This window comes from Mirounga angustirostris, unplaced genomic scaffold, assembly GCF_029215605.1.
Source record: "Mirounga angustirostris isolate CCGP_5_RB_7025 unplaced genomic scaffold, mMirAng1.0.hap1 SCAF_10, whole genome shotgun sequence".
NCBI lineage: Eukaryota > Metazoa > Chordata > Mammalia > Carnivora > Phocidae > Mirounga > Mirounga angustirostris.
In genome coordinates, this window is record NW_026991718.1 from 133,770,075 (window position 1) to 133,795,288 (window position 25,214).

At 43.1% G+C, this 25,214-nt stretch overlaps 1 protein-coding gene across 6 annotated transcripts in view; it reads right to left on the bottom strand.

The window, feature by feature from the left end:
* LOC123851920 (serine/threonine-protein phosphatase 4 regulatory subunit 1-like) overlaps positions 1 to 25,214 on the bottom strand; it is an 81,896-nt gene that overhangs the window by 33,692 nt on the left and 22,990 nt on the right. For all 6 annotated transcript variants that reach the window (XM_064573395.1, XM_064573393.1, XM_064573396.1 and 3 more), the window contains exons 3-5: positions 21,324 to 21,456; positions 8,354 to 8,460; positions 6,920 to 7,062 (exon numbers count right to left, since the gene is read on the bottom strand). In XM_064573395.1, the coding sequence (XP_064429465.1) occupies positions 6,920 to 7,062; positions 8,354 to 8,460; positions 21,324 to 21,456 (383 nt within the window). The remainder of the gene's footprint in view (positions 1 to 6,919; positions 7,063 to 8,353; positions 8,461 to 21,323; positions 21,457 to 25,214) is intronic.

A 25,214-nucleotide genomic window follows, 5' to 3' on the forward strand; every position in this document is an offset into this window, starting at 1 on the left:
TGAGGGTGACAGTTTAAGCCTCAAGTGGCTCTAAAAGCTGCAAGAGCGGGCGAGGGGCTCCCAGGCAGAGATGCTCTGGCTGAGGCCTGGAATTCGGGAGGGCAGGGGGGCCAGAAAGGACAGGGGAGGTTTGAGAGACACTGCTGCAGAGAGCTAAGCTCGTCACTGGAAAACCAAATATGACCCTGGGGTCTTTGCCTCAGGCCACCAATCACCAAATGGAAAAAATGGAGAAGGAACACTGAAGGTAAAGAGAACTGGGGTGGGTGTCTGAGCTTGGGGGGGCCCAATGTGATGCACTGGATGCCTCGGGAGAACCGTCACTGGGCGGTGCAGGCTCGTGAACTCCTGGGGGAGAGACAGCCCTGTGCACGTGGCTCTGCTCCACCCCGGAAGCAGACGAGATCACCAAGGGAATCCTGACACAGTAAGAAAAAGACCAGACCACGCCCTGGAGAGCGGGCAAGGGCCAGGGCCAGCGCTGGAGCTTAGGGAAGAGCAGACCAGCAGGAAAGGAAGGGGTGGGGGGACACTTGGGTCACCCACAGGAGACCCTGCACTGGTTTCCAGGCCGCACCCCATCTGCATCCTCTGGGGCCAGGGGCTGAGGGCTCTCTGAGCCTCGGCTTCTTGTCTGTAGAAGTACACAGTGACAGCACCCGCCTCCAAGGGCAGCTGTGGGGTGATACAACCTACAGACACGAAGGGCTCAGAACAGTGTGTGGGGTGCGATGCCTGGGTGGCTCAGTCAGTTAAGCATCTGCCTTCGGCTCAGGTCATGATCCCAGCGTTCTGGGATCGAGCCCCATGTCCAGGCTCCCTGCTCAGCGGGGAGTCTGCTTCTCCCTTCTCCCTTCTCCCCCTGATCTTACGCTCTTGCGTGGGTGCTCTCTCTCTCTCTCTCTCCCTCCCCCTCTCAAATAAATAAATAAATAAATAAATAAATAAATAAATAAATAAATAAATAAATAAATAAGAACGAACAGGGTGTGGGGTCCGGTCTCCCCCAAATGAATCCTGCTTTACTGTGACTAAAATCATATGACTAGTTGCCAAGAGAGGGATGTAAGAGGTAATAAGACCATCCCAGTGCACACTGACCTAATGCTGAGCTCCAAAAGGAACAGAAAACATGTCTCCGCCACCTGTGCATCCCATCGGTGGGGGAGAGCAATGCTAAATGTCTAGGAGGCAGCCAAGAAAGGTTTCTTCAAAGACCCAAAAGTCGTTAATGGTGACAAATGGTGCAAAAAAAAAATCAAGTAAAAGCAAAAAAGAAGTCACTGGATAGATAAATAAATTGTGGGAAGAATATAAATGCAATACCATCACCTGGTTAAAATGAATGACCACGAGCTCTTGGGATCGATGTGGATAGATCTTAAAAAGGGAGGGATAAAAGCAAGTGGCAGAATGGAAAGTACAGTGTGATGCCATTTATATAAGGTTTTAAAGCACCTAAAACAAGACACTCTCTTATTCAGGGCCACTTACACGAGTGGTGGGACTATAAAACTCTGGACACCCCGAGACTCAGGGTAGTGGTTTCCTACAAAAGGGGAGGGAGGGAGAACGGCCTGGGGAGGGCACAGCACAGTTTTAACCGGATCTACAACCTATACATAAAAAATTAAACAGGTCTAAAGCAAAATTACAAAAGTTTAACATTTGTTGAGTGAGTGTAATAGGTATATGGGTACTTATTACACAATCCTCTCGTGTGATTAAAACATCTCATGGTTTTTTAAAAATCAAAACTATCTTTGAAGAAACAAAAACACCGGATTTCACAGTGAGACGAGCTGAGTCCACGGCAAGACATCTCTCGGCTGCAGTGGGGCCAGCTGCTGCCTGGCTGGGAGCCCATGCAGGGCAGAGGATGCAGAGCTTCCTTTTTCGAGAAGCTTGGCAGTGGGGGAAGGGAGTGGTGGTACGCTCAGGGGAGAGATCAGGGCACAGAGGGTTGAGGGAGATGGAGGCATGATGAAAATCAAAAGAGAAAAGCCAATGAGAGAGACTGGAAAAATGGACCAGCTCTGAGACAAGAAGATGGGAACAAAGAGGAAAATGAAGACATCGCACTGAAGAGGGGCTGGGACCCCCGTGTCCCCTGAGAGAGAAGGCAAGTAGCTCAGGACAGCCAGAAAAATGTGGCCACACTAGCAAACGGAGAGGTGGCAGCTGCCTCAGTCCCACAACACACTACTAAAACTCCACCAGGTACCAGGCCCTGTGCTTGGGCACGGAGACAATCAAGTAAGACACAGTTCCTACAGTCAGTGCTCAGAGAAAATACTAGTCACGACATCCAGAAGAGCCTGGGCGGTCCCAACACATACACCAGATGAGCCTCGGGAAACGGGGCCTGGCATCCCGGGCTCCCTCGGCAGCTCATGGCGCCCCAACACACACACCACATTTCTCTGCCCTCGGCTCTCGCACCTCCAAAACAAAGGAATGAGCAAGCATGCCCATACTTCACAGGGTGGTTACGAAGAGTAAACAAGATAATCCTCACTAATCCTGGGGCACAGTATGTCACACCCTGAGAGCTCAAGCAACACTAGCTGTTAGCAGTACCAGCAACGTGGTAATGATATCACTATCGTGCCTGATTTCGTGATTTCATACCTCCCATGAGTCCCTGCAAAGCGCACTGGCCCTGAAGAGTACCTGATGACGAACGGAGGGAGGCCTGCGCCGCAGATGCTCGACCAACCTGACAGACCCACTCCCACAGGCAAAAAAATCTGAGTCTTGGCGGAACTCAGAATCCTACCTCCTCGGGGACCCTGCAGCATCGCCCCAGGGAGCAGGTCTGAAAGGGCTGGCCTCGGTTAAAGTGAGGAAGACATGGACAGGAGGAGAGGAGAGGCATCTGGAAGGAGCAAGGCCGCCAGCATGGGCAGAAGGGAAAGGGTGCACAGATGCAGCGGCCCACAGAGGAGTCGGCTGTGCCTGAAGGCATTAGAGTCTGAACGAAAAACCTTCAGGAAGATCGGACTCTGCCATATTTCTGTGTTTAAAGGTGACAGGAACGGAGAAGAGGGGGTGTACACAAAAGAGTTCTGTTTATCATGGAAACAAAGGACACCTGGCAAGGCCTGGCTGGGCAGGGGGGCGGGAGAAGGGAGGGTTTTGATGGCCCCAGGCTGGGGCTCCAGGGAACCAAAGGAAGTATGAGCGGACCCACTTGTTGAGAGAATAGATGAAGATGAAGGCCTCTATTTTCTCACTCAAGCAAAAGGCAAGGTCGCCTGTTTGGTGGACGACAGGCCAAGGTGGAGAGGCTTGACGACAGTGGCAAAGGTCTGAAAGAGCAGCCTTGGATGATGTAAGACCCGCTGAGGAGGGATGAGCGGAAGGGTCGGCAGGCAGCGCGGTGAGTCTGGCTGCGATCGGAATCCCTACGTCTGTGATGGCACCAGTCAATGCATGGCAGCGGCCCCCACCCGCACCCCGCCCTAAACTCGGCCTCTGGGACCTGAGAGCCTGCGAGTTGTGGATGGGCGGACAGGCAAAGACAGAGTGGCGGAGGCACTGTCAGAAAGGAGTGCAGGCGCCTGGGTGGCTCAGTTGGTTAAGCGACTGCCTTTGGCTCAGGTCATGATCCTGGAGTCCCGGGATCGAGTCCCACATCGGGCTCCCTGCTCAGCAGGGGGTCTGCTTCTCCCTCTGCCCTCTTCTCTCTCGTGCTCTCTGTCTCTCATTCTCTCTCTCTCAAATAAACAAATAAAATCTTTAAAAAAAAAAAAAGAAAGAAAGGAGTGCAGATGGGGAGGCCATCAGAAAGGGGAGGCTGAGGGAGGGGGCACCCAAAGCAGAACAGGAAATGAAGGCAGGAGGACAAGGAGAGGTGGGAGCCACAGGCCTCTAGGACAGGAAGGCTCAGGGTGGTGGCAGAGCAAGGAGGGACAGGAGAGAGCCTGGGGTCCAAATCACAGTTCCAGCCACTCCCCTTCTGGAACCAAACAGATGGCAGTGATATATGACAAAGGTCAAGGATACGTCAAGTTCTTTGACCCAGTACAATCTCATCTTCAAGAATATATCCAAAGGAAAAAAGAACAGCCAATGGAAGAATATAACCACATCCTTTATAATGCTCACTGCATCCACTGCACCAAAAGGCTGAAAGAAAGCTAAGCATTCAACAAAAGTAAAAACACAAAGATTATGAAGATGTACAATGTCTACTACATGCCAGTGAGCTTTCTGGGGCAGGAAATCTGTCCTACTCATGTCTTTATCCCCAGCACAAAGCACCACGCTCGGCTCATAACGGGCATTCAGAAGCCGTCAGAATAAATGAATGAATGGGAGAAACTGCATCACATTATGATTAGACCCATGTGGGAAAAAATGGAAGCACCTGAAGAAGAAAATGCAAAAATAATCAAAATACTGCCATTTGGAGAGTGGAAAAAGGAGGACTTTCTTCCTTATTCGAATACTACATTTAATCGTGTCACAGTATAACAGTTAAAGTATTTGCTCTTTAAAAATGCTTAGATTAAGGGAGAAATACAAGCCAAAACTGCAGAACTTCTTGAAAACAACAATAATGAAAACTTGGCATATCATTAAAAATTATAAATATGGGGGCACCTGGGTGGCTCAGTTAAACATCCAACTCTTGATTTCAGCTCAGGTCATGATCTCAGGGTCGTGAAATCGAGCCCCGCGTCCCACTCTGTGCTGGGCGTGGAGCTGCTTGGGATTCTCTCTCTCCCTCTCCCTCTGCCCCTCCCCCTGCCTTGTGCTCTCCCGCTTGCTCTCTCTCTAAAAAAAAAAAAAAAAATTATAAATACCTTTAGCCTTTGTGCAAATCCATTCCCACAATAACTCAGAAATAGAAAGGCTGCAAGGCTACTTGTTGCAACAATTTTGAAGTGACAAAACAGTAGAAATAACCCAAATGTCTATCAATAAACCATGCCACACCTCCCCAGCGGAGTACATGCTGCTAGAAAAAGGGATGAGGAAGCTTTGCCCCACCTGCTACGGATTGATCTGCAGAATACCCTGGACAGCGGGGAAAGCAAGGGACAGAGTACCATGCACAGTATGCCACTTGCATCTGAGAAAGTAACACGGGGGTGCAGAACAAAAGGACATGTGCATATGTGCTTCGAGTTATCTGTGTGTATTTTTTAAAGGTAAGAATAAACCAAAACCTGGAAAAAATGGCTATCTACAGGGGAGGGAGGGAACAGATGGGCGAGATAGGGATGGAAGTCAGATTTTTCTTTTCTTTTTTTTTTAAAGATTGTATTTATTTATTTTAGAGAGGAGGAGGGGCAGAAGGGGAGGGAGAGGGAGAGAGAGAGAATCTCGAGCAGACTCTGCACTGAGCATGGAGCCCGACACGGGGCTCAATCTCACGATCCTGAGATCATGACCTGAGCTGAAACCAAGAGTCGGACCCTTAACCAACTGAGCCACCCGGGTGCCCCAGAAGTCAGATTTTTCCGAATGTACTTTGTTTTACAGTTTGACTTGGAATTATGTAAAAACATTTTAAATAATTATTAAGTCTAAATTAAATCAAAATGTAAAAGCTAAAGCAATTCCTAAAAATAAAAAATAAATGAGCCTAAGTGTGGATCAAGTTGGCAGCTTAGGCACAAAGAGAAGGGTTCATACAAGTGACTTTGGAACACAGTCTTATTAATATTATGTTAATACGACTGTACATCTCTAGTGGGAGACAGCCCCAACACAAAAAGAACAGCAAAGAAATCTCAAACTATATTCAGCTATCCCACCATACTGTTAGCAATCATACTGGTATTTTTATTTTGGACACACACACACACACACGGACACATTAATGCCATTAAGAAGCAAGATTTATACTGTGAAAAAAAAAAGTTATGAATATAAAATCAAATAAGTAAAAGCCCTATAATCCTAAATGTGATGTTGGAAATATCAATACATACTCTTGGCAAAGAATTCTGTAATGAACAGAGAAGGCTGACACACCCAAACACAATCCAATGCTCACACTTCCTGAGTGCTTCCTGATCTGATGCAGCAGGAAAACACAGTGGCGGCTAAAAAGGATTCTCACTATACTGCATAAAACTCTGAATCTGACCAAGCCTCTAGACTTAACTAGCAGTTCAGAGGACGTACTGGGAATAGAGGAACATTTCAAACCACACTATGGGGATGTGATCAGCCAGATCCCAAATGCAGGGACTCCTAGAGGTTAATGACCTAGTTTCCCAGAGCAGGGGAGTAAATGGGAGGATGAACGATTATAAATTAAGAGAGATTTAAAAGGCACATCCACCAAATGCCATGTGTGGACCTCATATGGATTCTGATTTAAAGAGACTGCCCCAAAAAAAAACAGATTTCTGAGAAAACTGGAAAAATTTCAACAACGACTTGAGATTACATGATATTAAGGATCTATTGATAATTTTTATCCATGTGACAATGGAATTGCTATTATGTTTTTTTAAAAAGTGTCTATATTTCTCAGAGAGTAATACTAAAGCATTTACGGTTAAAATGACATGGTATCTGGGAAATGCTTTTATCTGGGTTGGATTATCTCAAGATAAATGAAAACAGACTGGTCAAATGTTAATGACGGTCAAAGCTGGGTGCATTCATTTGGACATGGACATTCATTTTAAGATTCTCTCTGATGCTGTGTGTTTGAAATTTTCCATAAGAAAAAGTTAAAAAAAAAAAAAAGAAAAGAAAAGAAAAGAAATATCTCATGATAAATAAGAGTGAGTGCTATCTATCTGCCTGCGTGACTTGAGGAACCAGGCACAAACAGGTCTTTTGTTCTTGAATTGCTTAACTCTGAGAAGCTGCTCTCGGAATTATGAATATCAGCTCAAATAAGACTAAGGGGAATTTGCTGCACAGATCTTCAGGTCACAGTTTTTCACACCTGGTTGTTTGGATCCGTGAGGTACCGCACTACAATCGGTGTGAGATATTCAGAGAGCACCACTGGAAAATTTGATCTGTTTTCTTGTAAAAAAACAGCAATAGGAGGAATCTGTTCCATCAGCTCAGTCCGCACTGTGGGCTCTGCAGCAATAAAAAATCAGAAAAGAATTATATAAGAATAAGCCAAGCAGCTTATAGAGTATATAGTGATAGTTTCTAGCTTTTCTTACTAAAATACTTCATCAAGGAAATTAGACAAATGCAGTTTAAAAATCATTTCCCATTTAGACTATTTATGCTACAGACAGGCTTAAAAAGCTAATAAGCTATGTGGCAATATAAAAACATAAAAGGAAGAGAGAATGACAACTCTATTATAACAAGCCATATATAAATCGAGGAGGGAGCAAGAAGTCTGCATGCTGGGCCAGCGTCCAAAAGCCATTACAACTAATGGCATATATGCCAGACCTATGGGTTGTGCTTATTTAAATTCCAGCCAGAATGTATACATTATAAATAATTCTTTCATAAATGCACTCCCCCACAATCCACGCATCCCAATTATTTCTAAGGCAAAGCATTAAACAAAAGAGAGGCTCTAGCTCCAATATACCACATTAAATTTAACACAAATATATAATTGCTTCAGCACTGTAAATGGTGACTCATTCACAAAGAAAATCCATTTAAGGACTCAAAACATCCACTTGGGCCTTCTAAAAGCATTGTGTCATATTCATATGAATATTTTAAATGAATACGGGAGCTATGTGGAAGGCTTATTTTTCTATTTTCAGTTAAAATGATCAAAATCTAAAGCAAGTGTAAGATTCCCGAAACTTTCTGAAGCTGTTCACCAATCATCACAAATGGGGGGGAGGGTGGGGGGGCTGCAGGACAGCTATCAGCTGCGGCAGCCCCAGCACCTGCTCCTCTCACTCCTCTCTCCTGTGTGTATGGGGGAGGAGAGCATGCGAGGGACCTCTTCCTGTCTCCCGCACAGCAGCGTGCTTCCCTCCCAGGACAGCAATCATGGAGAGATAGAAAGAGAAAGAAAAATCAAGAGTAGCCTACAAAGATCATAGGTGAGGGAAACTAATGACTCGGCTTGTTCTAATCCAAAAGGCTTCTTTTGATTTGGTATTTCTTAGCAACCAACAGGCTGGGAAAACTCACGAACTACAAAGGCCTTAACTGCCACGGCAGATAGCATTCATGGCCATTAGTCATTCTAATTTTCTAAAACTAAGGATAATTTGATGCCAAATAAGACATCCATTCTTCATGACAAAACCCATTCATGCCTAGACACTGCTTAAAACGTATTGATTAGCACTCAGGTTTTCTTTTTAATTCACTATCATTGGCTATACACAATTTCTTGGAAATACACAAGTAAAAAATAAAAGTATACAATCCTTGTACAAACCTGCATCTTCTGCCAATCTGACCACGATTTCCATTACCGTTAAGAAGTCCTCCTCATTGTTACTGAAGTCCCGGAGGACATCGAGCAGCCCTCTGGCAATAATCTGACTGTGGAGACAAGAAATGATCCATACAGTTACATGGGCAACACGGATGGCCACTGTGCTAATTACGAGCATCGTGTTAAGAGCAGGTAATAAAACCAGGGAACAAAGAAAAGTCAGCGACCTCTGTCCAGAGGGAGGAGAGGCCATCGAGGAACATCCAGAGATGGTCCGTACAATGTTGGTCACCATCCTATAGGAACCAGACCTGTATCCTCCAGCCTGGTGGTCACTGGAGGTTGAAACTGTTCACTTGGGACTAGAGAAAACCCTTTTTCTCCATTTCTGATTGATTCTTCAGGCCTAGATAAACTCAGAACAGAGGCTCCATGATAGTGGGAGGGAATTAAGTGACCAAAAAATGCAGAAGGAAAAGGTAAAAAGAGGCATCCTGGGGGCGCCTGGGTGGCTCAGTTGGTTAAGGGTCTGCCTTCAGCTCGGGTCATGATCCCGGGGTTCTGGGATCAAGTCCCACATCGGGCTCCCTGCTTGGCAGGGAGCCTGCTTCTACCTCTCCCTCTCCTCCCAACTCCTGCTCTCTCTCACTATCTCTGTCTCTCTCTCAAATAAATAAATAAAATCTTAAAAAAAAAAAAAAAAAAAAAGAGGCATCCTGATGTCCACCTCAATCTCGAATGGCCTCTACCCACTAGGTGTCAGTAGAATCCCCCTGGATGCCCCCCCACCCCATGATGGGACAACTAAAAATGCCTCTAGACATTGCCACAGGTCCACTGGGAGCAAAATCAGCCCTGGTTGGGAACCATCTCATTAGAAGATTAAAGGTACAAAGGGAACGCTCTGTACTAGCTTTGCAACTCTTCTATAAATCTAAAACTATTTCAAAATAAAGTTTAAAGACAAAACAAAACCAAAAGCCAAAAAATAAAAAATAAAAAGTCAGGAAGAGGTACTACTACACCCACTAGAAGAACTAAAATTATGGGGCTCCTGGAGGGCTCAGTAGGTAGAGCATCCGACTCTTGATCTCAGGGTCATGAGTTCGAGCCCCACTTTGGGCATAGAGCCTAATTAAAATAAAATTTTAAAAAAGAAAAAATAACTAAAATAATAATAATACCTATGCTGGCCAAGATATGGGACAACAGGAACCCACAGACATTGTTGGTAGGAATGCAAAATAGCACCGTAATTTAGAAAACAATTGGCAGTTTCTCAGGAAGCTAAATATATATTTATCATTCAACCCAGTAATTCCCTCTTAGGTATTTACCCAAGTGAAATGAAAACTTATGTCCACACAAAGACGTGTACCCAAATGTTCACATTAGCATGATTCACAATAGCCACGAAATGGAAAACATCTCAATGTTCCTCAACTGGGGAACATAGACACAAGACACCAACTATCCATACAATGGAATATGACTCAGCACTAAAGAGGAACCCTAGGGGTAACAACAGGGATGAATTTCAAATGTATTTTACTAAGAAAAAGCAGCCAGAGAGAAAAGACAACACACCACATGATTCCATTTATATGAAGTTCTAGAAAAGGCAAAACCTTAGCCTCCAGAAACAAATTGATGGTTGCCTGGTCCGCAGTGAGGAGGGATCGAGGGACTGCTGGCAAAGGGATGAACAAGGAAACAAGGGAAAGGCGGTAATGTTCAAATGTGACTGTGGCTGAGGGTCGTATGACTGTTTACATTTACCCAAACTCATCTCACCGGATGCTTTAGATGGGTGGATTTTACTGTATGAAAAATATGCCTCAGTAAAGCTGTTTTAAACAGACATTAATGAGGGGAAATATCAGTGCGGATCAGCAGTGGCTTACAGTGGTGGCCTGGAGGCCTCGGGGCACAAGGGGGGACAGGCACTTCTGAAAGGCTTCTTGGAACGAATGGAAAGGAGCCCCTGACTGCCTCTGCCTGCTCCTGTGAGCCCCTGACAACCCAGGGACAAGACGCATCATTTCTGGCCATGCATCAGGATTAGCTGAAGTCGAAAAACCACCCTGATTTGCAGGAAAAGACTAGAAATGTAGAATTCAAAGAGGTAGTCTTTTGGCCCAGCACACGACAGGAAGAAATCCATCAACTCAAGCCTGTCCACGGAGAGACTTATACCACTCCTGGGATGAAAGGTCGAGATGTGGCAGCCAGGAGGTTTAGGAAAGACGAAAACAGACACTATAAAGTCCCTGATTACATTTCACTGGACCACATTCAGGTCGGCTTCCCCTGGGAAATCAAGCAACTAAGATCCCCAATCTGCTTGTAGGGCCATAGAATGGATAGAGAGATCTGCATCCAGCCTCAAGTGGTCACAAGGGACCTGCCCTCTTAAGGAAAGTGAGGAGAGTGGTAAGAGAGGGCCCCTGAAACAGGGAGGGACAAATCCACCGCAGTGAACACAGAATGGGAAAGAGCTAAAGACTCAAACAAATTGGTGCTTTGGCACCAACACTCTGGACAACCTGGCTGCTTTATGGAATGACCTGGAGAAGTCACAGTGGATAAGCAGAGTCCAGAAGTATCAGCCTCAATACTTCTCAGTGTCAGCTATGCTAGTGAGAAGAAAGAAGAAAGAACGACTGTGCATGATTGGGAAAAGCGTTATAAAGGTTAAATGAGATCATGCACGGGAAGCTCATAGCGTGGTCCTTGGCCCACGGTAAGCCCAGCAGTGTGTCAGCCATCAGCACTGCAATGTAAGCAAAGACTGCAATCAAAATGTCTACCCAAGAGGGGACCTAAGTAAATTATATCTGCATAACAGCGTTCTGTACAGAAGCACTTTTACTTTTTTTTTAAAGATTTTTATTTATTTTATTATTTGACAGAGAGAGAGAGAGAGAGAGACAGTGAGAGAGGGAACACAAGCAGGGGGAGTGGGAGAGGGAGAAGCAGGCTTCCCGCGGAGCAAGGAGCCTGATGCGGGGCTCGATCCCAGGACCCTGGGATCATGACCTAAGGCAGACGCTTAACGACTGAGCCACCCAGGCACCCCCAGAAGCACTTTTAAAGGTACCTGTAGATGTGCACTGACTTAGAAAGATGCTCCTGAAAATTCATGTAAATGAAAAAACATGTTGAAGAATTTTATATGCAGTATGAACCTATTTCTTAATACAAATTATATTTATGCATATTTGTGCAATACATGTACTCATATATACATACACTCATTCAGGGAAAAGTCTGGAACCACATATTACCCTAGGCTGTAGTGGGGGAAGAAGGGAAATTCTCACTATTTTAACTTCTGAAATTGCTAAATGTTTCAAGTATGTGTTATTTTTGTGAATTTTTTCAAGTATAAAGAGGATGGCTCAATTTTACATGGCAATGTTTCCTGGAAATCTTACCATGGAAGCTACCCCTTGTGTCTTTGTCCCTTCTCTCCCTCACCCACTCGTGCAGTCATTATCATGAGTTTAGCCCAATTAAGTAGCCCCAGACTCAGGGCAAGAGATGAGCAAGTTCCAGAGCCTGCCCTGAAGAGCACAGTTTAGACCCAAATATAGGCAAGAAAATTGAAGATGATGAACAGTGACAAGAGCCTTAAGAAAGAGAAGAACGTGGGGGAGCAGAGGGTGAGGATGAGCAGGAGGCAGGCATAGGGACAAGGAGGGGGAGGACATCAGACCCAGATGCGGGAACGATCAGACAAGGGTTTTAAAATAAGTGTGATTAGGGCGCCTGGGTGCCTCAGTCGGTTAAGCGACTGCCTTCAGCTCAGGTCATGATCCTGGAGTCCCAGGATCGAGTCCTGCGTCGGGCTCCCTGCTCGGCGGGGAGTCTGCTTCTCCCTCTGACCCTCCCCCCTCTCATGTGCTCTCTCATTCTCTCTCAAATAAATAAATCTTTAAAAAAAAATAAAATAAAAAAATAATAAAATAAAATAAGTGTGATTAATATGCTGAAGGTCTCTTGGAAGAGTCAGGCATGCTTGGGCAGTTAAGGAATACAGGAACGCTCTGTACTCTCTGCTCAGTTTTTCTTGAAATCCAAAATCGCTCTCAAAATTAAAGTTTATTAATTAAATTAAAAAAATGAAGGTGGAATAAAGACCGTTTCAGACAAAAGCTATGAAAATTCACTGATAGCAGTCTTGTGCTATCAAGAATTGCTAAAGGAAGTCCTCGCAGCAAAAGGATGCCAGATGAAAATGGGCATTTTACAAAAAGAAATAAAAAGCACGAAAATGGTATAAATGATGGTAAACATAAAAAATATTTTTGTCATCTTAATCGTTTTAAAAGATAGTTGCATATCTTCAGGAAATAAAGTAGCAAGGTATCATGGGATGGATAACGGTGTGTGGAAGTAAAATACAGAAAAACAACAGAACAGAGGATGGGGAAGAGGCCACAGCAGTCCACGGGGCACGTTCTCACACTGTACCTTGTACCGTATGAACAGCGGCATCGTTCATCTCATCTGAATATATGTTGTAATAAGTTAGAGAAGTATATTATAATCCCTAGAACAACACAATAACAATTTTTTAAAGGGGACCTAACTAATAAGCCATAGTGAAGATACCCAGGAATCCTAAAAAAGAAAAACAAAGTCCACAGGACAAAAAAAGTGATTCTTTTATTTGAAATAATGAAATAATGAATAATATGAATAACAATGAAATAAAAATAGCAAGAGTTGAGTCAATAGAAAACAAATAGCAAGATGGTAGATGTAAACCGAGCCATATCAACAGTCACTTCAAACGTACATGATGTAAACATTAAAATGAAAAGGCAGAGATTGTGCAACTGGGTAAAAAACCAAGACCCAACTACATGCCTTCTATAATAACCACACTTTAAATATAAGACATGGGCAGGTTAAAAATAAAAGTATACACAGAAATATATCATACAGTCAGTAATCAAAAGAAAGCTGAGTGTAGGGGTGCCTGGGTGGCTCAGTTGTTAAGTGTCTGCCTTCGGCTCAGGTCATGATCCCAGGGTCCTGGGATTGGGCCCCACATCGGGCTCCCTGCTCAGCCGGGAGCCTGCTTCTCCCTCTGCCACTCCCCCTGCTTGTGTTCCCTCTCTAGCTGTCTCTCTGTCAAATAAATAAATAAAAATCTTTAAAAAAAAAAAGAAAAGAAAAGAAAGCTGAGTGTATATATTAAATTCAGACAGCAAGCTTCAGAGAAAGGGATAGCACTAGGGACAAAGAGGGACATTATACAGAGACAGATAGATCAACTCATTCAAGAAAACAGAACAATACTAAATGTGTATGCACCCAAGATCAGAGCTTCAAGATATACAAAATAAACTGTTAGAATTAAAAAATAGAAAAATCCAAAATTATAGTTGCAGATTCTAACATTCCTCTCTCAGTAACTGACAGAGCAAGCAGACAGAAAATAAGTAAGAAAACAGGAGACCTGAACAATATCCTCAGCCAACTTGTTCTAACTGACATTTATAAGATACTCTACCCAAAGACACCGGGATGCACATTCCCTTCAAGTGTACCTGGAACATTCACCACCATAAAACAATTCCAAAAAATTAAAAAGAGAAATAATACAAAGTATGTTCTCTGACCACAGAAGACTTAAACTCAGAAAAAAATAACAGAAAGATACCTGGAAAATCCTCCAATATTTGGAAATTAAACAACATACTTCTAAATAACTCATTGATCAAAGGAGAAATCATTACAGACATTGAAAATACTTTATACTGAAAGGTAATAAAAATATTAATACCAGAACATGAGGATGCACCTAATATAACACTGAGGTACTTCCAGTACTTAACAGCAATCTTACAATTTAAAATGCAGAAGTTATTCTAAAAAGGCCAAAAAAATAGTTAAACATACCTCACAAGAAGAAAAAGAACAGCAACTAATTTCGCCCCAAAAAAGAAAAGAATAGAAATTAAGAGCAGAAATTACTGAACTAGAAAATAAACACACAATAGAGAATATCAAAGCCAAAACTTGATTCTTCTACAGAACTAATATACTTGATAATCCTCTGGTAAGAATTATCCAGGGGGAAACAAAAGAAAAGGCACCAATAACCAATAACAGAATGGAAAATGGGGCCATACTACAGATTCCACAGACAATAAAAAGAAAATTGCCATTTTCCAACACATAATGAGATAACAGATCTAAGCAATGATGATTTGTGACCACTAAAGTCATGAGAAGAAAGGCTGGTGGGGACTTTTATAATGAAAGAATCCAACACCTGCGCCCACTGCTCAATATGAACATCTCCAAAAGTGGGACACCCAGACATTGTTTCCTGATGTTTTGTAATGAGAAGTATACAAAACAACACATGAAGTATTGTTTAAAAAAAAAAAAAAAACTGAAGCAGAAACTAATCAAGTCTCCAAGTGTAATTTTCGGTTTACAGAAAATACAAAGAACAAAGGATTATGTTAAATTACGCCATGAGAATAATGACCACCAAATCTAGAATGTGGAAAATTCTACAAGACTAATGACCCCTTCAAACAAATAGATGATGTTAGAGAGAAGATGAGAGGGATAATCAATTAGAGATTAAAAGAGATTTAAGATCAAAGGGAAAAAAACTATAAACAAAAAAAGACTTAAGAGACACATCTACCTATGAAATGTGTGGACCTTATTTGGATCATGATTCAAACAAATCAACCATAAAAAGGCATTTTTGAGACAGTCAGGGAAAATTTAACATAAACTGGTAGACTGGAAGGCATTATTATTAATTGGGTTGAGTGTGATAATGATATTGCAGTTAGATTTAAGTCTTTAACTAGATAAAATATGATGTTTTGGATTTCCTTTCAAATACACCAGCAAAAAGGGCACAAAACTTCTACAGAGAAAATGACCAAATTTTACTGAGACATTAAAGAAAACCTACATAATTAGAGAGATATACCATGTTTATGGATTGGAAGTCTAAATATTGTAAAGAGGGCAATATTCTCTAAAACAACCTATTCATTCAATGCAAACCCAAGCAAAATCCTAACAGGTGGGGGTGCCTGGGTAGCTCAGTTGGTTAAGCATCTGCCTTCAGCTCAGGTCATGATCCCAAGTCCTGGGATGGAGCCCTGTGTCAGGTTCGCAGGGAGCCTGCTTCTCTCTCTCCTGCTCCCCCTGCTTGTTTGCTCTCTCTCTCTAGTGCTCTCTCTCAAATAAATAAATAAAATCTTTAAAAAAAAAAAAAAAGACTTTTAAAAAATACTAATAGGTGTTTTATCTTGTTTTATTAGAATCTGATGAGCGGATTTTGAAATTTATATGAAAATGCAAAGGACCAAGAATAATAAATCATGTCAAAGAAGAACAACAAAGGGCACATCTTGCTCACTCAAGTATCAAGACTACTATAAATCTATAATAATCAAGACAGTGTGGTCTTGGCTGAGGGGGAGACAGACTACTGGAAGAAGAGATAGTCCAGACAAAGACTATTATAGACTAGATTAGAACAGAGGTGGCACCCTAGAGCAATGGGGAAAAGACATAGTTTTGATAAGTGGTATTGTGACAATTGAGAAAATGAAGCTGGACCCTTTTCATACAATGAACAAAAATTACTTTCAGATGGATTGTAGACCTAAATGTGAAAGAAAAAAAGATAAAGCTTTTAAAGCTACATAAAACAGTATATTTATGATCTTGGGGTAGAGGAAGACATTTTAAAGAAGCTCCAAAATGCACTAAGGATAAAGGAAAATGTTGATAAATTTACACCAAAATGAACAGCTTCTGGTCACCAAAAGAACACTATAAAGAGAGCTGAAACACAAGCCACAGGATGAGGGAAGATGTTTGCCATAAAGAATTGACCAAGGTTTGAAATCAAGAATATACAAAGAGTTCCCACAAGTCAACAATAAAAAGACAATCCATCTTCCTCCTACCTACCAAAGAAAAATTTAAGTGGGCACTTCACAAAAAAGAAATACAGATGCCCAACAAACATATGAGAAGGTGTTCAAACTCATAAAGTAAGATGTAAATTAAAACCACAAACCGATACCGTTATATACACTAGCACACTACCAGATGGGCTAGTATCTTCAAATCTGACAATACCAGTTGTCAGATAAAATGTAGGGCAAAGGTGGGAGTGCACACTGATGCAATCACTTTGGAAACTGGCACCATCTCCTAAAGTAGAAGACAAGCGTGTATCTTCACACAGGAATTATCATCTGGTTATATGCCCTGCAGAGATGTGTACTGATGTGTACCCAGATACGTATACTAGATTGTTCGTAGCAAAATTTTTCATAAGACTGAGAAAACTTGAGCTACTCCAACAACAGATAAAATGTCAGTATACTCGGGCGCCTGGGTGGCTCAGTCGTTAAGCGTCTGCCTTCGGCTCAGGTCATGATCCCAGGGTCCTGGGATCGAGTCCCACATCGGGCTCCCTGCTGGGCGGGAGGCCCCGTTCTCCCTCTCCCACTCCCCCTGCTTGTGTTCCTGCTCTTGCTATCTCTCTGTCAAATAAATAAATAAAATCTTTAAAAAAAAAAAAAAATGTCAGTATACTCAGGGGCGACTGTGTGGCTCAGTCGTTAGGCGTCTGCCTTCGGCTCAGGTCATGATCCCAGGGTCCTGGGATCGAGCCCCACATCGGGCTCCCTGCTCTGCGGGAAGCCTGCTTCTCCCTCTGCCACTCCCCCTGCTTGTGTTTCCTCTCTCGCTGTGTCTCTCTCTTCAAATAAATAAATAAAATCTTAAAAAAAAAAAAAAGTCAGTATACTCAAACAACAGAACACTGTTACAAAATGAACAAACTCAAAACTACATGCAAAACCACAAAGTAACATATCCTATATGATTTCCTGTATTTCAAGTTCAGAAACAACAAAACGAACTTATTCTCTTTGGAAGTAGACACTTAGGTGCTAAGGCCAGAAACAAGATTAAGGTGATGAACATAACCATCCGAAGACGGTCACCGCATGGCAGGGAGGGAGTAGTGGTCAGGAGGGCGGGGAGGGCACACTCCAGGATGACCTCAGTAACGGCCATGTGGGCATGTGCTTCATAAAAACTCCTAACGCAAAAAAATAATTAATTAATTAATTAATTTTAAAAAAAGAACTCCTTATGCTTTACATCCAATTATCTGTATGGGGTATATTTTACAATAAAAGAAGTTTTAAAGAAAGTTGAAAAAAAGAGAGATTAAAGGAGAAAAGGCATCTAATATAGAGATGTAAAAGAAGCGTTATATAAAATTCAGACCTCATTGAGGAATTTTAAAAACTCTTAGTGAGTTTATTCTATATAATAAATCACCTGTACCCTTCAAAACTGTCAATAGTATCATGACAGGCAAAGAAAGGCTAAGTAACTTTAGAAATTAAATGAGCCTAAAGAAACATGACAATCAAATGCAGTCCATGATGCTGGGTTGGATTCTGGACCTAAAAACCAACCAAACAGATAAAAACCCGAAGGACTCTCTGAGGATCACTGGACAATTTGATTAAAACCTAGATATTAGAGCGTACCTGGATGTTTCAGTTGGTTAAGCATCTGACTCTTGGTTTCAGCTCAGGTCATGATCTCAGGGTCCTGGGATCGAGCCCTGCGTCAGTATCCAAGCTCAGTGCAGGGTCTACTTGGGATTCTCTCCCTCTCCCTCTGCCCCTTCCCCTGCTCACATGCTCTCTTGCTCTTTCTCTCAAATGGAATAAATAAATAAAATCTTTTTTAAAAATCTAGATATTAGATAACAGTATTCTATCAAAGTTAAATTTCCTGACTCTGATCACTATACTGTGATTCTATAAGTGAACAGCAAATGTCCTTGTTAGACAAATGCACACGGCAGTCACCATAGAGAAAGCAACGTGATGGCTACACTTACTCTCAAATGGCTCAGAAAAAAATGCGAAAATAGAGAGTGAATGTTAACTCGAACATTGCAAATTGTTGACAATTTGATGAATCTGAGTAAAAAATAAGAATTCTTTCTACTATTCTTTTTTTTTTAAGATTTTATTTATTTATTTGACAGAGAGAGACACAGCGAGAGGGAACACAAGCAGGGCGAGTGGGAGAGGGAGAAGCAGTCTTCCTGCGGAGCAGGGAGCCCGATGAGGGGCTCGATCCCTGGGCTTGATCCCAGGACCCTGGGATCATGACCTGAGCTGAAGGCAGACGCTTAACAACTGAGCCACCCAGGCGCCCCTCTTTCTACTATTCTTGAAACTTCTTTAAGTGTGAAGTTATTTTTAAAAGTTTAAAAACAGGGGCCCCTGGCTGGCTCAGATGGTAGAGCATGAGACTTTGGATCGTGGGGTTGTGAGTTCGGGCCCCACATTGGGCATAGAGATTCCTTAAAAATTTTTTTTTTACTTTTTTTAAATTAAGGGGCACCTGGGTGGCTCAGCTGGTTAAGCATCTGACTTCAGCTCAGGTCATGATCTCAGGATCCTGGGATCGAGCCACATCTGGCTGCTTGTCCCTCTGCCCTTCCCCCTACCTGTGCACTCTCTCTCTCTCTCTCTCAAAAGAATAAATGAAATCTTTTAAAAAATTAAAAACTTTTTATGGGGCGCCTGGGTGGCTCAGTCGTTAAGCATCTGCCTTTGGCTCAGGTCACGATCCCAGAGTCCTGGGATCAAGCCCCGCATCGGGCTCCCTGCTCCACGGGAAGCCTGCTTCTTCCTCTCCCACTCCCCCTGCTTGTGTTCCCTCTCTTGCTGTGTCTCTCTCTGTCAAATAAATAAAATCTTTAAAAAAAATAAAAAATTAAAATTAAAAATTAAAAACTTTTTTTAATTAAAAAAGCATAAAAATAATCTCTTAACAAATTAGAAATATAAATTATCCTAAGCTGATAAGATGTAGCTACTAAAAATATAAAACAAGATAGGAAAAGAAAAAATCAAACTACCGAATTGCACACACGACATCGTGCAGTATGCAGAAAACCCAAAGAACCCCCAGGGAAGTTATTAAAATTAATAAGTGAACTTAGCATAATCAATGGAGACAAAATCAAAATAAGAAAATCAATTCCATTTTCATATTATCAGCAGCAATTAGAATTTAAATTTTAAGAAATGATACCATTTACATTCATGTGGAAGATCAAATACCTAGAGCTAAATCGAAAAAGGTACAGAAGATCTCTACAACAGAAAACACACACACACAGACATAAAGAAATTGAAGAAAATCTTTAAAAAATGGAAGGACTAGAAAACTAAATATTGTAAAGGTGCAAATACTTTACAAATTGATTTACAGATGCAATGCAATTCCAATGAAAATCCCAGCAACTTTTTTTTTTCTAGAAATTGATGAACTGGTGCTAAAATGCATTTGGAAATGCAGAGTCAAGAAGAGCCAAGACAATCTTGAAGAACAACAAAGTGGGAGGACTTACTCTACCCAATACCAAGATTTTGATGATAAAGTTGCAGTAATGAAGACAGAGTGGTCTGGGCACAAAGAGAGATGACAGACCAAGAAAGCAGACCAGGATGTTCAGATATGGACACCTGATTTAAGACAAAGGTGGCAAAGCAGAGCATAGATAAAAGGTAGTATTTTCAATAAATGGCACTAGGTCAAGTGCATACCACATGGAAAGAAATGAAACTTGACTCCTACCTCACATCATACACAAAGAAAGTAATTCCAGGTAGACTGTAGATCCACATGTGAAAGGTAAAACAATAAAACATCAAGAAGACAATATAAGGAAATATCTTTTTTTTTAAGTAGGCTCCATGCCCAGCAAGGAGCCCAATGTGGGGTTTGAACTCAGGACCCTGAGATCAAGACCTGAGCTGAGATCAAGAGTCAGACACTTGACCGACTTAGCCCCCCAGGTGCCATAAGGAAAATATCTTCATGGCCTTAGGGGAGGAGAACGTTCCTTATACATGAAAAGAAAGCACTAAGCATAAAAGAAAAAGTTGAGAAACCGTGAACTACATTTAAATTAAGAACTGCTCATCAAAAGACATCATTCAGAGTATCATCATTTCCCTATCTGTAAAATTGGGATAATAATTGAACTCACTCAGCAGCAATTGCTGTGAGCCTTCTACAACTTAATAGATATAGATATTAAATAGATATTTAATAGAGACTCAGCGAGTATCATCCAGTCTTCACAGAACAGTGTACTTAAGGAAAGATGCGAGGGAAGGCTGCAGGTGGGGGAGTCCAGAGGACTGCTCAGAACAAGAAACATGCCAGGGCTCGTGCGTGGAAGGAAAGGGAGTGTGTCACAGGCAAGAAGGAAGAGGCAGAAGACAGAAGGCATATCTGATAGAGGAAGGGAGACCAGAAGAGAGATACCTTCCCCTCTGAGACAGGAGGGAAGAATGCCCTCAGATTCAGGTTGGGGCGGGCTGTCGATGGAAAGAAATGTCGGAGTTTCTGCTTTCTTCATGCAGTAAGGGTCAAGGTCATCCGTTGAAGAGGCATGGTCTGAGGCTGGAGTATAATCCTGCCAGCACCATGAGGAGTGACAACACAACACAGCAGGACAAGTGCACGGAAGTCCCCGGAGCTCAGGGCAGTCGAGAAACACAATGAGCAAGCAGTGCTCCAACTGAGGCTTGTCAATTATGCGACGCATTTTCGTTTTTGGAGGACAGCACGTGTGAAAGAAACCCAGTTAGCAATCCTAATTATTTAAACCCCATTAACTTTCATCAGCATTTTATTCCTGGCTCACCAGGTGATCAGTAAAACAGTAACAAGAGTAATGGGAAAACCTAATCCAAGGGTGCCATTCAGACAGAATCCCAGCCACCTGGAACAGCCTGCATTCCATTTCCTCTATGAGAGTCCTCAAAGCTGTCACAGAGAAGTGGTGACCACTGTCGGGCTTAAACCAGACCCAGCGGAGGGCTGTAAGCGTGGGAAGGGCTGGGGAGCTCACCGGTTGAAGATGTTCTCACTGAAAGCATACTTTTCCAGGCGAGCGAGGGGAGGCAGATTATCCTGGCCTGGGATGTCCAGAAAGGCCGTTACCCTCATGCTGTCACGATCTGGGCCGTAGTCTTCAAATCCATCTAAAGGGGAAGAGGGGACAAAACCACATCCATCAGGTCACACTTGAGCAAAGGCGTGCCCTCCCAGCACACTTTTCTACCCTCGTGGCCCTTTCCAGTGGGAGCCTCTGGGTCTCCAAACTTGGCAACTCATCTAAAATGAAGTGGGTAGATTTAGAATCCAAGAGAAGGGTGACAAGACCAGATCATAAAGAAAAGCTAAGTGTCTTTCTGTCAGTGCCATCAATCTGACGCGAGTCACCTCTAATCAACATGGATGCTCTCCTCTGCTGGGGAAGTCAGAAGCAAGTGAACAAAGCGGCCAGCTGACCCCTACGAGAAACATCCATGGAGGGCTATGCAAGCAGGTGTAAAATGGTCAAAAGAAAAACAGAGGAGTTGGATTTCATAAGCAAGAATATGCTAGGAAGTCTGCCCCATATTTTGTCTTGTCCTAAACATGCTTGTCATACAGCTTCATGCACCACGTGACATTGATTCCCATCAAACCATATGACAACACCCAACCAGACTCCTCCAACATGGATGTCCAACAGCTTCCTCCAACCCCTCATTCTGACCAAAAATGAGCCTGTGGTCATACTGACTCTTCCCCCTGAAGCCTGCTCTTCCCCACACCCCCAACTGAGGGCAGGCAGACCCTCCCTCCAATGTAGTGGAGTGGCGTGGCTGAGCTCATGGGCACTGGAGCCAAACATCCCGGGAATAAGATGAATCCCCCAACCACAACTTACTAGCTGTGTGACCACAGTAAGTGATTTAACCTGTCTACACTTCCATGTTCTTTTATCAGGGATGATATAAAATGCTCCATCAGGATGTTGAAACAAGGGAGTCTGGGCATGTCAAGACCTGCAGGATCTAGCCCCTCATAATCTGGCCAACCTTGACCATGGCCACCACCCTTTACCCACCCACGCTTCAGAGGCATAAATGTTTCCCTATTATCATTTGCACTGAAATAACTGGGCAAGAAACACTATTCATGCAAAAAAGCAGAGGATTCCTACCTGGCAGAGAGAAAAAGCAGTTAATTCAGGCAGTAATTGATAAGAGTTGAAAATAAGTAATGACACATTTGTGCCTAGGTATTTACTTTGAAACACTAACCACATTTTTTCTCCACAAATTCTTCTACGCTAGTAATTAGACCTTATTAAAAATTTACACTGGATAACAGTTACCCAGAGAATTTTAATAAAGAAGTATACATTTGTAGAAAATATATATGTGAGCAATCAAATACATAATTTCTTGTAGGATCCTTGCCAGGGAGGAAAGGGTCCCCACTGAGTCACAGCCAAGTCCCACCAACCACAATCACTTTGTATGAGCTATTTTCAGTGCATTTCAGGACCCAGGAGGAACACGCAGCCTCCATCCCACAGATATTTACAAAGCAGTGTGGCCCTAGCTTGCAGTGGACTTTAAAATATTAAGTTTAAAGCAGAGTTTGCAGGGTGCCTGGGTGGCTCAAGTTGGGTAAGTATCTACCTTCAGCTCAGGTCATGATCTCAGTGTCCTGGGATCGAGCCCCACGTTGGGCTCCCCGCTCAGCAGGGAGTCTGCTTGTCCCTCTCCCTCTCCTTCTGCCCCTCCACCCCACTCATGCTTGTTCTCTCTGTCTCTCCTCTCTCTCAAATAAATAAATAAAATCTTTAAAAAAAATAAAGCAGAGTTTGCTAAACTTTGGGGATCACAGATAGTTTTGGAACCTGATGATGGCCACGGATATGCATACTCAAAACTTTTCATGAAGAGTCTGGAGTTTCAGGGCATCTGGGTGGCTCAGTCAGTTAAGCGTCCAATTCTTGACTTTGGCTCAGGTCATGATCTCAGGGTGGTGAGATCAAGCCCTGCGTTGGGCTGTGTGCTAGGCGTGGAGCCTGCCTAAGACTCTCCCTTTCCCTCTGCCCCTCCACCCCCTCTTAAAAAAAAAGAAAAAAGAATCAGGGGTTTCAAAAGATCCTCTGAGGTCCACCTGTGTACTTCGTGGGTTAAGAACTGCTGTTTTGAAGTAACAAAAAATACGCAGGCACTCTTCAAAAAACCTGTCAGAGAACTAAAGAACTTTCCAATTAGTTCCACAAAAGAGTAACTGTTATTAGAGAATATTAATGATTCTACTATGCTAACTACATAACATTATACTAACTACATTCATGGAAATAAAAGCCATAAACCACATAATACTGGATAATAACTAATGTTCATTGGTTACTCCCAGGAACTGTGCTCAAAGCTTTGTTTATAGCAGTGGTTCATTAAATTCTGACAACAACCACATTATCCCTGTGTTTTTGGGAAGAAAGCTGAAGCTGAGAGAAGCCAAGAAAGCTGCCAAAAGCCACATGGCTAGAGAGGAGCAGGTCAGAATCTGAACTCAAACAGCTAGACTCTAAACATTGCACTATGCTGTACGGCCAGAGGAAACCTACCTTTTAATTTTCAAAGAAATCCCTCCCACCTCCCCGTCTGAGCTTCAGGCACGGTGACCTTCCCTTAGTTCTTCAAATGCACCAAAATCCTTCATCTCGATGATTTTCTACATGCCCTTCCCACTGCCTGGGACACTCTCACGTCTTTCCCCCCGCCCCACCCCTGCCCCAGCTTAGGTACCCCTCCCCGAATCCACAGGAGAAGACCACTCTCCGGTTACAGCCTCTCCCAGAGCTGAGGGCTCTTCTGTCCTAACACTCCCCACAAAAGCAGTGGCACTGGGTTTTGTGACTGTTTCACGCTTGTCTCCCAGTGGCTCTGTGAGCTCCGTGAAGGCACTGTAACGCGGCCCAGTGTAATACCTGACAAGTAGTAGGTGCTCCATAAAAAGTAGCAAAATGAGGAATGACACTACCAAAAGAAACTTGAATGAAAACAAATATCCAAGCAAATGACTGCTCTGACACAGAACCATAAAGAAGGAACCTTAGAACATGCCTTGATAAATTCCCTCATTTTGTGGACCGTTAAATAGATGCGCCCCCAAAGCCAGCAGCAGAACTAGGCTTCTTAGCACCCAAATGCTCGGCATTCCAGTCCAGTGTTCTTTCAAGATGTGCAGAAAAGTCTACTAAGATGAAGGCTGAAGGAATTGAAGAACACCAAAGCCAAAGGGAAGGGTTATGGTCTCAGAGGCAACTGAAGGAAGGTGAAAGGCTTCTGTTTCCAGCCGAGATGGTAACAGACTCTCATATTTTACACATCTAGAAGACCAGGAAACCATCCAGGAAACAACAGTTTTCAGGCACTAGACCACAGGCTGCACAGACGAGGGCCCTCAGAGAAGGGACACAAACAAGGAGCCCTGAGACGGCCACCTCTGACTGCCCAGAGATCTTCCAGAGTTCCAGAGAAGGAAGCGTGAGGGGGCCAGAGGTTGGAGTTTGCAAAGGAGGGAGTGGCAGAGGCCAGCACAGTGGCCCCCAGAAGCTTCCACCGAGGACTGACCCGCACACACATGAGAGAATACTACCAGGACTGGGGAGGAACCACAAGAGAGGAGCCAGCAGGTCCTTCCCGGCACTCACGTGCATGGAGCAGCAGTCTCTTCTCACCCTGTGACACATAGCATGGCTGTAGTAGTGGCTAAATTATCTAGACTAAAGCCTGCTCTAGACCCGCCTGATGGAGCTTACATCAAGCCTCACCAGAATCCAGCCCAATCCAAAAAAGTTAACTACTAGTGGATTTATACAATTTGGACCGTGAACTCTAACAACTAACACCCCCAAATTCTTAATGTCCAGCATCCAATCAAA